We start from the raw sequence: 17,310 nt of genomic DNA on the forward strand, positions 1-17,310 counted from the left end.
TTCTCTGCTTCAACGGCAGAGGGAATAATGAAAAGATGATTTATATTCGGACAACCATCAACAAGGAATGAATTGCACAGGCTGGATAAACATGCGTGGGAGTAGCTTGCTATGACGGCAGTTACTACTCCTAACCAATTAGCTAGATACTTCACTTAGATGTAGCTCCACCACTGCTAACTACATCGATGACGGAGGTGGAAGGGAAATAGAACCAAAAAGCTTGCTGGGCAGACTGGATGGACCATCTGGTCTTCTTCTGCCGTCATTTCTATGTTATTCATCTTGTCCAACAGAAAATGAATAAAAGCATTGTAACAAACTATCTTTCTGTATCTATGTTTCCTACAATTAATATTCTAATACCCATGCACTGTGCACATGTACAAAGGTCAGCTAAAACAGTAAACAGCTTCTTTATCTTTTCTTAGGAATCATTGTTTTTCTAACGTAGATGTAGAGATGCCAAGCTACATCATCTTTGGTTCACTTGCCTTAAGCTTTTCTGCCATCCTGATAAGCTAAACTGCATAATCTCTACTGTAGCTAGCAGCTATAAACATCAAACAGAATTTGACTAGGAATTCCAGAAACTTATCACTTATTTTTGTAGGCATATGGCTCCGCTAGGTGAATCGCCAGTAGGTGGAAGGCGCTGCTCCTTTTCTCCTGGCCTTGCAAAAGAACCAGAATAGACAGAGGCAGGAGAGACATGGTGATCATCAAAACGATCAGACGGTGCATGGAGATGAAATACTCCGTGATGTCTTTCAGCAATGAATGGACAGATGGGCCTGCAATGGGTAGAGCGTCTGAAGATAGGTAGACAAGTCATGCATCGAGCGAATGGAGGAAGGGTGCAAGGTTTGCAATGGTGCAGGCTTTTCTGGATGCGATGACTTTAGCATTGAAGGGGTTGACACAGATTGCATCAGTGATGTGTGTGTCTAGGTCCCATGCACCAGGTGCAACAATGCAAGAGAGTTTGTCTGCATTGAGATGTGCGACAATGCATCCTGTTTTTTAGCCAACTGTCGATGTTTCTTGGATGTGCTAAGCGGCATTTTTTTTTTTGGTGCAGGTTTGTCAATGCATTTTGGTGACTTTGATGCCTTCTCAGCTTTATCTTGGTGTTTTATCGACTGCTTCTGGTTTAGATGGCACTGACTGCATCAAAGGATCTCAATGTTGCACTTTAGACAATAGGGGGTGTTTTTGGAGTCCAATAACCGAGGTTGCTGTGGTCTGTCCATCTTACAAACTGACACACTATGGGCCTCCATACTTGAGGATCCTTGTCCCAAGTCAACACTTCAGGATGAGGAGGAAGACTGGAGACTATGTGACCAAGACCTGCCCTTTACAGGTCACAAGGAGGCTATCTTTATTGTTCTCATCCTCTGGGTATGAAGGAGACATGTGGCCACATACTGCACAGTTTGGTTGCTCATGATCTGGACCTAAGCAGTAATAGAAAAGATCATGGCCATCCATCTTAGACATAAGACATCTGCAGGGGCAGGCCTTGAATCCGCTGGTCGGTCTGCTCAACATCTTCATTATTTTATTTTTGTACTACTGAAAAGTACTATTTGAGGCTTGCTACTGGTAGCAAGGAGAGATGAACAATATTCTGTTTGTAACTGAGGAGACAGTCAGGAAAGTCTGTTCAGGTCGCCATGCAGTAGCACAGACAAAAACAGACTCAGAAGATTCTAGAAGCAACATACATGCATGCTCAGTAGAGTTCAAAGCTCTTCTAGCTTAGAGACAGTTTCGTCCAGTGGCGCCTGATGACATCACCCACAGATCATGTCTAATTCAGCCCTGCTTATCTACGGCAAAAATGCATTACTATGCAAGTCATCTTGGGCAGATGTTGGAAAGCCAGAGTATAAACGTCAGTCCATAAATAATATGGGGATTTTGTATGCTCATTTGTCCAAAATGGCAGATTATAACTGAGAAGTATGATAAACTGCCCTGGATAAAGGGAAATCTCTTACAAGCAGCAATGCTCTACAGCTGTGATATAACCTTGCAGGGTGAACAGGAATAACTGGCCAGGTTGAATTGGCGAGTTGGTATTTTCTTTACATAAAATGCATCAAGTGTCCTTCTCTGATTATGCAGTCAAAAGACATCAAATTGTATTTGTTTGACTTCTCCATCTAGTGAATCAATGCTGCCTCAAGTCTTGTAATCCCCTGGCTTCAAGATTTCACATCAGAAAGCTCAGATTTATAGTTGCAAGTCTCCTTCAAGCTTCTGCTGTTGTGAAGAAATACTACACCTGCCTGTCTCCAGCACTCAGATCTACTCCAAGCTCCAGGGAGTGACTGAATAAGTTTGTCAGGAGAGCTGCCAGCACCTCTCTCACTTGGCATTCACTTTTGTTTTGCTATTTCACACATCACTTATGTGCACTTCTTCATCAATCCCTTCCTCCGTGAATATTACACTCAACACATTTAACTTTTCTGCTTTATCCCAGTCCCCGTTCTTCCCTCTGTCTTATAATCCCACACCTGCATTTTTTCCTCCCACTAATACATCTTCAAACTTCCATCTCCTGATTTTACTATCTCACATAGTTTCTCCTCCATCAGTGATTCCTTGTACTTTCTCGCCGCTAATCATTTCAACCTTACCTTCTCAGTCATCTCTTTGACTACTTTTTCTGTTGCCTTTACTTTCCTAACATTAGACTTACTGCCCTCATAATGGTTCCTTTTAGTTTTGCCCACTGCTCCTCTACTCCACCTAGATTCCTCCCAAGCTATTCTTCTGTCCTAATAAAGCTGCCATGAAATGCACGGTCCTTCCTTTTTGTGGTCCAGCACTGCCAACTCTTCATTCCACCCTGAGTCCAATGTGCTTACGCAACATATTAGAAATGCTTTCCTCATTTGTGAGCATCAGCGCCAGTATCAAACCCTCATATAAGGGTTCTCTTATGAAAGAGAATCCAGAATTGCCATAGTATGGCCACAGCAGAAACTTGCTCATTGCTGCATAATTGACAACCTGCCACACAATCAATTTCCTGAAGCCTTCCTACCTCTTACTTCAATCTTTTGAAGAAAACTACCAGGTGCCTGCCTGCTTCCAGTCTCAGCTCTCTCGCTGCTCCTGCTGCAGCTCCCTCCCCTCGCAAATAGTTTGCAGGGAACCTTCTCCTTCTCTTGTTCTCCATCCCCTTTCCTCATGTAAACAATAGGGGAGGGGTGAAGTTGGAGAGAGAAAAAAAAAAAAAAAAAAAAAGAGTCAGAATATTTGATCCTTGGAAGATGTGGCCAATCATAAAGCAGCTACAAAGACCTGGATGTGTGTTTTGGAAGTCTGCAGCTGCTGGTGTCCCACAGCTGGCAGGGAGGGCATTCATTTCAATTCATAGAAGCCTTGCCAGGCACTGGCTTGACAAGTTTCAAACCTGTGCTAATTCAACCCCTTTGGCTGTCTACTACCATGAGCCCAATATATGCCCACACATTTTTCTGTGTAATCAACAGCATGACAGACTGCCTATACTGGGGGCATGTCCATACATTAGGAAAGGCAACAAGGACCTTCTCAAGAAAATCTAAAGAGAAGGATCATTGCACTTAGATTGTAAGCTCTCTGGGGATAGGGAAATACCTACAGTACCTGAATGTAAACCGATGTGATATCTCAGATCGAATGTCGGTATATAAAAATAAATAAATTTAAATTCGAAACCAAAAAAATGTGATTTTCTATAGCTAAACATTTGCAGCACTTCTTTCTTTGATAGATAGTTGAATTTTATTACTTGGTAAATTGTGTATTTGTATACAATTTAAATATTGCTTAAAAACAATATGAATGGGTTTTTTTTAAATGACACTTACATAGCTGGATGTGAATCTTTATGCAAGATTATGTAAATCTGCCAGCTAATTGCTGCAGAATCTTGAAAACTCTGCTGCAGGAAATTGGGCACAACCAAGAGAAGAGGAAAGGAGAGACGGGGGAATATGATGAGATATAGACCAGGCACAAGCAGCCAACCTTTCCCCGAGGACCATGTGCTGTAGGTCTCAATATGAAGAGACTCAGAAGCACCGTTAGAAAATATTTGCTTATGGAAAGGCTGGTGGGTGCCTGGAACAGACTTCTGAAGAGTCAAAACTGAGTTCCTAAAAGCCTGGGATAAGCCTGACACCAACTGCGTTCAATATCTATTTGGCACCTTTAGCAGAGCATATTCAGCCCAATGGCATTAACATTTCACCGATGGGCAGGGAATTTGGCCAGTGAAATGGAAAACCTTAAAGACCTGTTTACCAGTCATTACCGATTGCCCAAAAAAGGAATCGGCTGAAGCTGGAATGCGACCTCTCCAAGCTCGTCCCCTCCACATTCTTTTCCACCAATCAAAGGGATGTTTTTTCCCACCTAAGCTCCAGGTACAGAGTCTTGGGGCGTCCTTAAAAGCTCACCGAACCTCGATTGTAAGACCAGGTTCCAGTGATTGCTTTTTTATCGAGATGTACCTCATGCCTTTTCCTTGGTAGCTCAAGGTGAAATGCAGTGAATTTATAATCCGAGTTTGTTCCCGAGGTGGGGAGTGACTTGCCCACGGTCCCAAAGAGTGGCCTCCCTCATTAAGATCTTGCCCCTCTTATTCATGCGCTCGTGTCATCCAGACTGGACTGCTGGACTGGGTTATATATGGGGATTCTGTGAAAAGTCACTGCGAAGGCTGCAACTCATGCAACGCTCGGTGGCCAAACTTCTCCTAGTTTAAGCAATTTACATTTCCATATTTTTAAATTCTGTCTAACCTGTGAGGCTTTAAAGGTTTTATGGAAAACTTACGTCTCGACCAGAATGAAGGGGTGGGGTCACCACCTCCTGCCGTTTCTTATACAACTCCCTTCCACGGGAGAGCAGGCTTACCAGCATTATCTGGCATTTAAGCGTGCAAACTTGCTTTTTTGTTTGTTTTAATTTTAAAGGTATTTTGGCTGAGCTTCATGTTATGTGCTGGTTATTTGTGTTTTATATGCTGATATTAACTGTGTTGTGTGTTATTTGTCTTTGTATGTTTGGTTTTCTTTTATTATGCAGTGCTATTTTATTAGTTTATCATACTTTGTATTTCTTTTGTATGCTTGTAATATTCTCTGAGCTATTTTTTAAATGAGTGAGAAACAAATGTAATTTAAACAAACAAACAGTGGCAAAGAGGCTGATAATGAGGGTGGGACACCACCACAAAACGACAGTGGTATGACTGAAGGGGGCTTCCAAGATGGCATGGCGTAACCTCCATGGAGGGGTCATGATTTAACTCCCAAATCTTCAATCAGCCTGGGTATTTTCAGACAACTAATTTTGATGGTTATATGGATTATTACAAGACATGCTAATAGGCATGAAAGGGACCTGGTTGTTTGCTTCTTACAAGTCAAGTGCTTAATCTAAGTCGAAGATGGCAAGGCCTAATATGGCCTACCAGCAGCACTGGTGCAGGCCAGAACTTCTTGGGGCGTGTTTCAGATAGATATGAAGAAGTGGGTTATCAGCCAAGGGGGAAGGTAAAACGATATGGAGGGACAGGAGGAGTTGGTGGTGTTGGGTTGCATTACACAGAGGCAGAATCTCACCTAGCCAGGCTGGCTGGGCCAATTTGGTCTTTATCTGCCATCATCTACTAAGTTACTAGAGCTGCGGAGGGACTGTACCAAAACATAAATACAAGGGTAGATTATGACCATGAGGCTCCTCTAGTCCCACTAGAATACAGCAGACTGCAGAATATGACTTTATTCCTCCTTTTACACGGACTTTCCTGAATTCTAATGGCAGGATGCCGAGCCCGATGGACACTGGTCTAACCCAGCATGGCATTTCTTATGCTCTAATACCATTTATGGACCCACCTCCTACCCTGGTAGGCTATGCCATACATCCCCCACTCTGTTTGTAAGAAATGCTTCTTCATCTCACCCCCAAAGTCTGCCCCTCTCCAGCCTCATATCAAATCCCTTGCTCGAGAGGCTGATAACCTCCAAAAGATGCTGGACTCGTTTATACCTGTGATGTATTTAAATGGTTGTCATACCTTGTCTTTCTGATTGCAGGGCTGTGCAATGTTTGATAATGAACCCTGTCCACCCACAACTAAATTCAGTATCTCCAAGAGCACCTGCACACATCTCCCTGCAGCAGCACTATCCCCAGTCTCTTCCAACCTTTACTCTCATTGCTCTTACCTCCCCTTCCCACTTTCAGATATTTAATGATAGGAGCTGCAGGGGAGCAGAGCAGACGGACATGCTTAATGGGGGAGAGTAAACCTGGTTTTTGCAATCTTGCCTTACTAGATATTTTTGAAGGTATAAACAAACATGCAGGTAAAGGTGAACCAGTTGATATAGCATGTTTAGATTTTCAGAAGGCATATGACAAAGTGCCTCAGATGGGCAGACAAGATAGCCCATAGGGTCTTTTTCTGTTGTCACATTTCTCATGAGAGACTCCTCAGGAAACTGCAAGGTCATGGGACACAAGTCCTGCTGAGGCCTGGTAACTGGATAAAAAGAGACAGAAAACAGAGGGTAGGACTAAATGGTCAGTTTTCCAAATAGAGAAAGTGGAGTTCCCCCAGGGTCTGTATTGGGACCTGTGCCATTATACTAAATTATCTGGGGAACACCAAGCGAGGTGACACTAAATTGTTTTGAGTCATTAAAACGGCAGCAGATTGTGAGGAACTGTAGGACCTTCTGAGACTAGGAAACTGGCAGCTAAATGGCAGATTAAACTTAATGTGGATAAGTGCAAACGAGAATCCCAAATAAGGTAGATAATACCAGCTTCCATGCTAGGAGTCACCATCTGGGAAAAGGACTGCGGAGTCCTTATGGACAATGCCTTGGAAGCTTTGGCTCGGGATGCAGCCGCAATCAAAGAGGCAAGTAAAATATTAGGAATTATTTAGAAAAGAAGAGAGGAAAAAAGTGAGAATATCATAATGCCTTTGTACTGATCCATGGGGCAAGCAAAGCTTGGGCACCCCATCTCGAACTAGACAAGTTACAGAGAAGTGTGACAAAAGTGACAGAGGATGGAAAAGCTCCTTTATGGAGAAAGCCAGATATAATAGGGCTCTTTAGCCTGGAGAAGACCACAGAGGGGAAACGAGTGAGATTTTAAAAATCATGATGGCGTGGAACGGGTAAATAGGGGAAGGTTATTTACCCTTTCAAAACAACACTAGGACTAGGGGATACTCCATGAAACGAGCAACCGGCAGATTTAAAGCAAATCATTGGAAATATTATTCCTCTGAGTGCACAATCAGGCTATGGACTCTGCTGCCAGAGGACGTGGTCAAGGCAATGAACACAGCGGGGTTCAAAAGAGGACTGGACAAGATCCTGAAGGAAAAAAAAAAAAAAAAAGACTTTTACCTTCTATGAACAATCAAGTAGAAACAACTGGAAGCATTTTAAAATCACACCTCCCTCTCTTAGGGTCTCCAGGCAAGGAAACGGGACACATCGCTTACCCCAGGAGTGAGATACAAGAAATCGATGAATTACTGGGGATCTGCCAGGTAACCGTGACCCAGACCGGTCACTGGGCTCCATGGACCTGGGTCTGACCCAGCTTTCTTCTTCATGCTCCTATTACCAGCGCACGTTCCACACTGTGCCCTGCGCCAGCACAGATACTTGGTCAGGCGCCAGCATGCACCCTGCACACACTCCCCATACCCCTTCATTTCCTCAGCCGTGGTCCCCACGAGGAATATGCATTAGATGAACAGATGTTTGATAATGGGTGAAGTTGGTGCTTAAATCGAACACGGCTGCCAGGGGGTTTGTGGCATTCCATTGTATAATGTTTGATTACTACATTTTATTTTGCATTGTTACCCACATGGAACTGTGAAGGAAAGGCCAGAGATTTTATTTATTGGTGACATCTGCATATAATAGAAGCAGCATGTGAATAAGTCTCATGCATATTCACTGTGGAAATCCTGGCTAGGTGTGGCCAGAGGAATGGGCTGAGAACCCCAGCTCGAGTATATTAGGTTCCTAAGCACTGTCTCTCTGGTCCACATTAGAAGCACCTTTACATCTGGCCTTGTAGGCTCTTTAAAAACACATATTAGGCACTAATGCCTCAGTTCTTGCCTTACATTAAAGCCCTGGTTTCACAGGCCTGAATGTGGATGGCTTCTAAGAATAAACACATCTGAGCAATGTAAGTGTGGGAAGCTGCTTAAAAACAGCTGAAAGAGTCCCCAAATGACCTTTATAATGGACAAAAAATAAAAAAAAACCACCACTATAACCGGTGAGAAATACGATCAGCCTAAATCAGAACCAAAAAACAGGCCCCAAAACATATTACTTACATCCTTGGTGAACCTATAAAACCAAAGATGTTACCAAGAAATCTGGGAAACGTCATCAGTAGCACCCCAGAAGGATAAGCGCAGCTGGAAGGCCGCCCTGACAAGACTACACTTACAGTATCCCATTCCAGACCGAGACCTTCCAAAAGAGCAAGCCCACTGCAACTGATATTTGTGGTTTCTATTTGATTAGGCACTCTGGGATTTGTGGCTTGTGTAACAACCACACTTGCACGCTGCTAAAAAAAAATAAAAAAAAAAAAAAAGAGAGAGAGAGACAGGTGATGCCCTAATGTGGCACCGAAACTTCCCGATACATGCAAGAGGCCTTCATACACCTCTCAGCTCAGATCGAATGACCTAGGTCCCTTTTACACGTACTCAGGGCCTGAATCATTGAGGGTTTTCTCCCATTCTGCATCTACAGGGGGAAACTGTGTGAGCGAGGCCTCAGCGACTGCCCCGTGAAAATGGAGCAGCCAGCTCAGGTGGACAACGGCTACAGAAAGAGCACATCGGGAGCTTTCTAGTTCGTTTTTCTCTGTGCACTGCACGCGGGCAACAGAGATTTTACCCAATAAACAAGATCACAGGCAGGCAACACAAAGGCTTCTATCATTAGCAGCCGAGGGACAATGCACGTACTCACACTTTCATGCAGAAATCAGAAGTCAAACTGTTCCACGAGGCAAAAAAAAAAAAAAATTACCTTCCCACACTTTAAAGATAACCTAGAAGTGAGAACGTTGAAAACATTACTCAAAACCGTTCGTCAGTTTCCATTTTCAGGATCAATCGGATCACGTTTTGTAACTGCAAACCATACCTGGTCTCAGGTGCCCCTTCCATCCCCCTGCGAGTCAGTCATAAAACTGAGACTATGACATCACACTCATTTCCACGGAAACTCTGTGATGGCATTGGACAGAACTGCACTAAGGGCAGTGTGAAAGCAGTAACCCCGGCCTCGCTGCTGCACTTCTCCTAACTAAGACCGAGAGGCGGAAGACAAAATAGGATTGGAAAGGAGTAGGCCACGGGCCACACAAAACTTCAAAATGCATGCGTGATGATCTGGGGCGCGTGCGACAGAGGCCCGCGTTGCGGACGGTTCTTTGTGTACTTGAATTGCCTTGCATGTGCATTTTGGAGGCCGACACGTGCTGTCGAGGGGGGTGGGGGTGGTGGGAGCAGTGTGCGTGACAGAGGATGTTTTGCACGTGTCCAAAAGGGAGTGAGGTGGTGCACGTAAGAAGCAGAGATGAAAAATAGCCGTTTAAATGGTTATTATAATTATATATTATAATTGTTTGAGAGGTGAAGATTTGTAAAGGTCTCGGAGAGTATAACTAGTGGAGCTGATTATTGACCAGGCATGCAATAAATGAGGGATACTGACCATCTATCAGACTATAACAAGAACGTTTCTCAACCTGGATAGAATTCCAGAAGAAGTGATTAACTAAAAGTCTGTGTGTTATTATTACACCCCTTACTCACTCTTGATCTTGAGGGCAGTGGGCAAAGGTGTCCTACGTCAGAAGCATCATTCAATATTAAAACATCTGCTTGACTTGCTGGTACGTAATAGGACAAATCTATTATCAGTTCTAAGATCTGTTATTAATGGGTTCTTATTTTTTCAGCATTTGTATACCCAACAGTTTTATATCTGGGGTGTTGCATCCCATGAACTTGAGATGTGACATAACTTCCAGAGAACTCTGTCTAATCAGGGCAGAATAACGCCATCTACGAGAGCAAAGGAAGTATCACCCCCATACTTAATAGAGCTCAGCAAGGGAATGAATAACTTTGGGTCTAAACTTTTGCTTATAATCTCAATTAACAAGAGGCCTTGAACGAGTAGATTAAATCAGTTATTTGCACTTTCGGATAATAGAAGAACTAGGGGGCACTCCATGAAGTTAGCAATCGCAGAAAATTATTTTTTACTCAACGCACAATTAAGTTCTGGAATTTGTTGCCAGAGGATGTGGTTAGTGCAGTTAGTGTAGCTGGGTTTAAAAAAGGATTGGATAAGTTCTTGGAGAAGTCCATTAACTGCTATTAATCAGGATGTCTTAGGGAATAGCCACTGCTATTAATTGCATCAATGGTATGGGATCTTCTTAGTGTTTGGGTAATTGCCAGGTTCTTGTGGCCTGGTTAGCCACTGTTGGACACAGGATGCTGGGCTTGATGGACCCTTGGTCTGACCCAGCATGGCAATTTCTTAGGGTTTCCTTAAGAAAAAGGAATATTGCTGCCTCATGTTCCCAAGTGAAGGAAATGGCCAGCGAGTCCACTGCAGAATGTTAATGGCCTCAAGTACACTTAAGGTGTGGCTCTCCGTGTCCTGCAGATTTCTCTCTTCAGGCGGTTAATCTGCCCTTACCGAAAACTGACTCCTATCCTCCTCAGGACAAGGTTTCTTCCTCTGTCAATTTAACCCTAGATCCATGACAGTGCAGCTATAATATAAGTATATATAATATACTTATATATATATATATATATATATATATATTGTATAATATAAGTATATATAATATACTTATATATATATATATATATTGTATATAATATAATATAAGTGCAGGCACTTCTCCAGGTTCGCATCATTTGACCAAGGATGCCTAAACTTTTGTACACAGCTGTATGCTTAAAGAGCCTTGGGGCTTGGCAGGTGGGGCCTGCAGGTTGCCCAGTAGTGATCTGCCTGCTGCCATGTGGTGAGCCACGCTGGGGATGACCTAGAAGTAAGTCCTTGGCAGATATGGAATGTTCTTGTTGTTGGGCGAAGCCGAATTAATTAAATATCCATGTGGACAAACTCCCTCCCCCCCAGTATATGGATGAACTACTACTGGTCACCTCCTCACTGGGAGTTTCCCAGGTAATGCTGGACTTACTTGTACTGCTCAGCAGTGTTTTAGCTCTACCCGACATACGCAGCCCTGCAGAATACCATACGAGAGCATTCCTGCTCAGTAGTGCTTACAATCTAATCAAGCAGACATACAGGACAAGAGAGACCTGGGGAATATCATTTATGAAGAAAATGGTTAAAACTATGAGGCTCTAAGCAGGAAAAGCAAGGGTTAAGATTTTTAAAAAGGCCAGAGGAGGAGCATATGGTGCAGCCACATGGCAAGCACAGAATCAGGAAATGGCGAGCCACAGAAAGTATTTGTCTGATGAGACGGCCACTGATGCTAAAGCAAACGATTTTCTAACCTCAGTGATGCCCTGGACAAACCATCATTTACTGCAGTTTATCTTAGCCCTCATTTCAGTAAAGCTGATGAGCTCTGTGACTTAACACAATTCAAGGCAAAAGGATCCCCTTCTAATAGAAAAGGGTGTTAAGGTAGAGTTGAATAGCTCAATCATCTTCTCATCTACCACGCCCCTTTAAGACCTACTAATTCTCATAGAGTTTCTCCAAAGGGGTAGCATGCTTCACCAAGGAAACCCTAGAGTTAAAAAGAAAGATGGTGTGCCAAAAGGCGATAGAGCTGGAAATAAAACGTACAAGGATGAACGCGACCACGCAGAAGCACGGTACAAGGAAAAATCACTAAGTTATGCAAAAGGTAGCCTATTTCCAGGATCAATTCCAAAGGGCACATAAACAGGTCTCAACAGTTTTTCCAAAGTGACCAACTACACAAAAAAACTCTTCTAAAAAGGTAGCCGACAAATGTTCACAGTTGTAATGTGCTCGCAAACTATTCTGTGACACAGCCATCCTTCAAACTAAAACTTACTCCAGACCCTACCCGACAGCCCCAGGTACAAGCAGAGTAAACGTCGACTCACTGATGCCACACGTTCCCCGGCAACAGAGTAAAATAGTATGGATGGCAGAAAAACATCCAGTCTGCTCAGCAGGTTTTTTATGAAAGTGCCGCGCCTGCAGATTACCCCCAAGAGTCCAAATATTGTTGTTTAATGTTCTTCCCCCATTAGATTCCTTGTCCTTTTTGGACAATTTGAAGGCAGAGACAAATCTTCTTGGACCACGTCGCCAACATAATAATTAGCCCCTTTGAGAAGGATTACTACCCACGGTCTTAAAGACGGCAACTGTATGATCGGTCCAAAAGAATCCAGTTCATGAACTAGCCAACTATCGGCCTCTCTCTAACTTACCATTCTTGGCTAAAATAGATGAAAATATGTCTTAAAACTACTGCATTAGCTTTTTAGATGAAAAATCATTGTTAACGACTATCAATGTGGGTTCACATCAGGACATGGTACCAAAACCTTATTGGACGCCGTGAATATTTCCCCCATGAATGTTACTAACTTGCACGTGTGCTCCTGTCTATTTGCCTGGAGACCCTAAGAGTGGGAGGTGCCATCTTAAAAGGGTGCCAGTTGTTTCTACTTTATCATTCACAGAAGGTAAAAGTGGGGCAAACCTTTCCACTCCAAAGCGCGTAAGACCAGGAGTGCCTCAGGGTCAGCATTCTCAGCCGCTCTATTCAACATTTATCTGCATCCACTAGAACAAGTGACAATATAACATATATACAGCTGTAAACATCCAACTTTCCAGTGCACTAGGGTCTGACCAGCAGGTGTTTTATCACTCCTACCTGAATACATCAATGGGAGAAATAATGACTGGGAACAAGTTGGCCCTAAATCTAAAAAAGACCCCATTATTGATCGTCCTCCAGCTCTGTATTTCCATAATCACATTTTTACTTTTCAGACTAAAGTAAGAGATTTAGGTCTAACTGATGCTTTCCCTCACAATGCAGCCACTGCACAGATTGGTTGTAAAGTTGACCTTCTACAAACTAGGGTTGGTACGCTGTCTAAGATTTGTATTATCTAAATTCAATTTTTGCACCACAGCTCAAGCGCTGGTACTAAGCACTAGATTAGTGTAATAATGCACTATTCGTAGACCTGCTGAAGTGCCACTTACAGCCTGCTTACTCAATCACCTGCTGCCAATGAAGGGAGCATTACCCCATCTTTGAAAGAGCTTCACTGGCTTCCCAACGCATCTAGATTTCAGTTTCTGTTAATATTCAAACAACAAGAAGGAGTATTGTATCTATAAGAACTACTTCACCCCTGGGCATGTCTTGCACACAGCAAATAAGCAACTGTTTGCTGTCCCTTCATTTAAAGAGATTAAGCTGCAGAAGACTTGCAAGTGAGGTTTTTTTAATCATTGATCCCACTAGAGTTTAGATAAGTAAGATTAACAACTTTTGGGAAAAACCAGAAGACCTCTCTTTTCAGAGAGGGCTTTTCCTAATTTTAGTTAAGATATACTCATAAAATTAGGTTACCGATTAGTGATATTAGATATAATGCAATAATTTTAATGCTTTTGTTTGTTTGTATTATAGTCATGTCCATAATTACGGTAATAGTTGGGTTTTTTAACTGTAATTCACCTAATACAATCCACGATTGAATGAGGCAGAATATAAAATGTTTTAAGTAAATAAATCTCTAAGAAAACAGAAACCAACATAACCTCTACGTGGTATGATGTTAAAAATATCTTTCTGCAATGTTTAATCTAAAGTTACTATTTTCTGTTTTTAAAACATTGAAAATAATAAAACAGTGAATATGGCATGTGTGAAAAGTTTGAACACGTTGCCAATTGATTCATACTACTTTTTTAAAAAAAGTTAAGGCCCAAAAGGTTGAGTGCCTAACGAGTCAAGCAATTAGTCAGCTTGTGATTGCTATTCTGTCTACTTTCAACAACCATGGCTTCCTCTAAGCAGCAGCAGTCTGAGCATTTGAAAATGGAGATTATTCACTCTTTCAAAGGAGGGGGCAGGATATATATATATGCTTCCAGCTAGTTATTTCAATTATCAGCATCACTATTAAGAAATGGAAGTTACATGAACTGCTGAAGTCCAGAAAGATCTGAAAAACCAAGAAAAATCTGACAGAACTGCCCAAAGAATAGTCAGATCTGCAAAATAGTACCGAGAGATCACCTGCAGCAGGACAATTTGCTGGGAAAGTTTAACTGACACTGCAGGCAGTGTCCACCAGTACAACCCTGCTTACAAACCAATGCTGTGTATGAGAGAGCTATCAGAAGGAAACGTTTCTGATGACAACAAAAATCATCTACAGCAAACAAACCTAGATAAGTCTGAAACTTTTTGGAACAGAGTGCTTTGGATTGATGGAAACAAAAATTGAACTGTTCAGCCACAACCACACAAGATACATTTAGAGAAAAAAGGGTGAAGCAATAACACCTTGCCAGCCATTAATTATGGGAGTGAATCTATTATGTTTTGGGATTGTGTGGCAGGTAACAGTGCAGGGTAGTATGGCGAGGGTGGAAGAAAGAATGGATTCAACTAAATATCCACATATCCTAGAAGCTGAGGTCCACGGTCAATGAAGAACTGAAACTAAAATGAAGTTGGATATTTCAGGCAGACAGTGATTGAAATCACCAAGAAATACTTTCAGGAAAGAAAAACAAAGGTTTTGGCATGGCCCTTGCAATTCTCAGACTATTACCGAAAATCTCTGGGAGCTCTGAACCATGCAGTGCATGCAAGGAACCCAAGAAGATTTCTGAGCTAGAAAAAAAGTGGGAAAAATATTCTCAAGGCCAAAAGGAAAAGTTTGGAAGCTGTTATTTCTGCCAAAAGAGGTTTCAAAGTACTGACCCAAAGGGTATCCACTGTTTTATTATTTGCATTTGGTTAAAATCAGCAAACAGTTACTTTTCATTAGAAATTGCAGAAAAGATGTTGTTTAACTTTGTACCAGTAGAGGTTGTATCAACTTCTGTTCACTTAGAGATTCACTGGTTGCCTAAACTTCTGCACACAACTGTACACTTTTTAAACAGTTACATAAAAAATTTAAGAAAATAAAAAGTTAATTTTGATAATTAGACTTGCAATATAAAGTAATGCAGGACGATTCCCCGACTTACAATATCATCACAAGGAAAAAGCCAACAAATTAGGTAAACACATTTAGCACTCAGTTAACTGTTTAAATGATATTTAAATCATTGGTGAGGTGGTGGCAGTGTATGTCCTTACCAATTTCCATCCATATGTTTTTCAATTTACGCATATAACTCTGTTGGTCTCTATATGTGACCAAATAGCAAAGTGACAGATAGAAATCATAAGGCATTCCACTGTACTTAATGAAAACTAATGTCCAGAGAAGAACAAAACTGCCCACAAAAAGCAGACATTAAAATAAATTTACAAAAATAACACATTATCTAACTATATTGTGCACATATTTATATTTCTAACAATCCATCTTTCATAACATCTTTTCTTTTCACATAGTAGTACAGAAATTCTGCTTTCAGAAGCAGCACATGCAATATACAATTCAATTATTCCATGAATAGCAAAGGACAGTAACAGAGTCTACACTGCAAAGCTTGAACAAGTGGGAAATGTGGTACCATCATAAAGCATGGAGCCAACCAAAGTCTGCCTTAACTTAATCTAGTGTAAAAGTCTCTATGATCACATTGATCCAAAACAATCTGCCTCAGGCTGTGTGCCTGTTCCAGGTAGTTCTCAACGATGGTGGAAACTAAACCCATTACTGCACATTATTACACAGCCATAGGAGACTGATGTACCTTCTTATCAAGCCAAGATACACTTCATTAGAAAATTGTACTTAGCAAAGTGCATAGGTGGATAAGGAGGGTAGTGGGGATTTTGGGTAGGGGGGGGGGGTGGAGGATATTCCTCCACAATACCCCCTTACTATAACTAATGGCCATTTATACAAGAGTTAAGATCTATTAAGATGATTTTTTAGCATGCAATATAGTGTTACAAGACTAAATACAACTGCAACAAATTTTGAAACAAAGGATGGAAACACTTTTCCCACAATTTATATTTTTTGCCCCCATTCTAAAATCCTTTTCCACATATGCCCCTCAAATTACATTCCTTACTCCTACTCCTTTCACAAGCTACAGAACCAATAAATATGGTTTACTTTTCTTCTCCCTCCCCCTCACCCACATTCAGCAGGCCCCTCTCTAGCCTGCTAGAGTAACTTTTTCCCCCCAGCCATGCAAAGAGATCCAGTTTCAGTACCAAAGAGTGAGGGATCCATTCCTCTCTCCCCCTCCCAGGAGCTCAAGTCTGATCTAAAGAGCAGGGCAGGTTTCAGGCAGCCCCTCAAGTCCTGCGGCCCAGGCCACAACAGCAATGCAGAGCACCCCCAGGCCCCCTCCCCAGCGCCCCACTCTCCCATTGGAACGCAGCCTGACATCACAGCACTGCAAGGACCCCGCCACCAGGCAATGCCTGCAGCCCGGGCCGCCCCCTACCCCTGCAGGCCCATAGCCCCCGTCCAGCTAACCCCACCCTTCAGCCCCCGACACCCCCAAAAGCGCGAGGAGATTCAGCGCTTTACATCGCTTTAACACCAACACATGAGTCCCCCAACACACCGACTCACCTCGCACTCTCACCCTGTCTATGGAGACGCCACTGACGGACGGCGCCGCGCCACCAATCCGGCGCCCGCCTGCCGCGGCCGCCAGCCAATGGGGGCCGGGGAGGCGGGCATCTCCGCTCAGAGCGCCAACCCAGCTCGCAGTCAAGCGCGGTTGTGAGGCCAATATGGCGGCGGCGGGCGTGGGGGAGGATTGTGGGAGCAGTAGTTTTTTCCTCTTACGGGCGGGTGACGGCGTAATTTTTTGAAGGGGGGGAAGGGCCAGTCGGCCTTGCGCCGAGAGAGGCGAGCGGAACGGCAGGTGTGGGAGGCTGATGGTCAGCACGCCGACGGTATTCTGGTTTTCTGAGCGTGCGAGCTGGGGGCTGGGACAGTGGCTCTGGGTGGAGGATGCGGTAAAGGATGCAGCGCGGCTGTTGCTAGGGAGATTTGCAGTGCGG

At 42.9% G+C, this 17,310-nt stretch overlaps 1 protein-coding gene across 3 annotated transcripts in view; it reads right to left on the minus strand.

Annotated features, from left to right (window-relative positions):
- Positions 1-17,040, minus strand: part of ERI3 (ERI1 exoribonuclease family member 3) — a 395,911-nt gene extending 378,871 nt beyond the window's left edge. Inside the window, exon 1 of one of the 3 annotated variants that reach the window (XM_029617885.1) lies at positions 16,874-17,040. Coding sequence is in view for 1 of the 3 variants with exons in the window: in XM_029617883.1 (XP_029473743.1) it covers positions 16,507-16,525 (19 nt within the window). In the remaining 2 variants the exon portion in view is untranslated. Of the gene's footprint in view, positions 1-16,506; positions 16,654-16,828; positions 16,850-16,873 lie in introns of those variants that run through there. The other 2 variants (XM_029617884.1, XM_029617883.1) reach the window with 2 other exon arrangements.
- Between the last annotated feature and the right edge of the window lie 270 nt (positions 17,041-17,310).

This window comes from Rhinatrema bivittatum, chromosome 10 (assembly GCF_901001135.1).
Source record: "Rhinatrema bivittatum chromosome 10, aRhiBiv1.1, whole genome shotgun sequence".
Lineage (NCBI taxonomy): Eukaryota > Metazoa > Chordata > Amphibia > Gymnophiona > Rhinatrematidae > Rhinatrema > Rhinatrema bivittatum.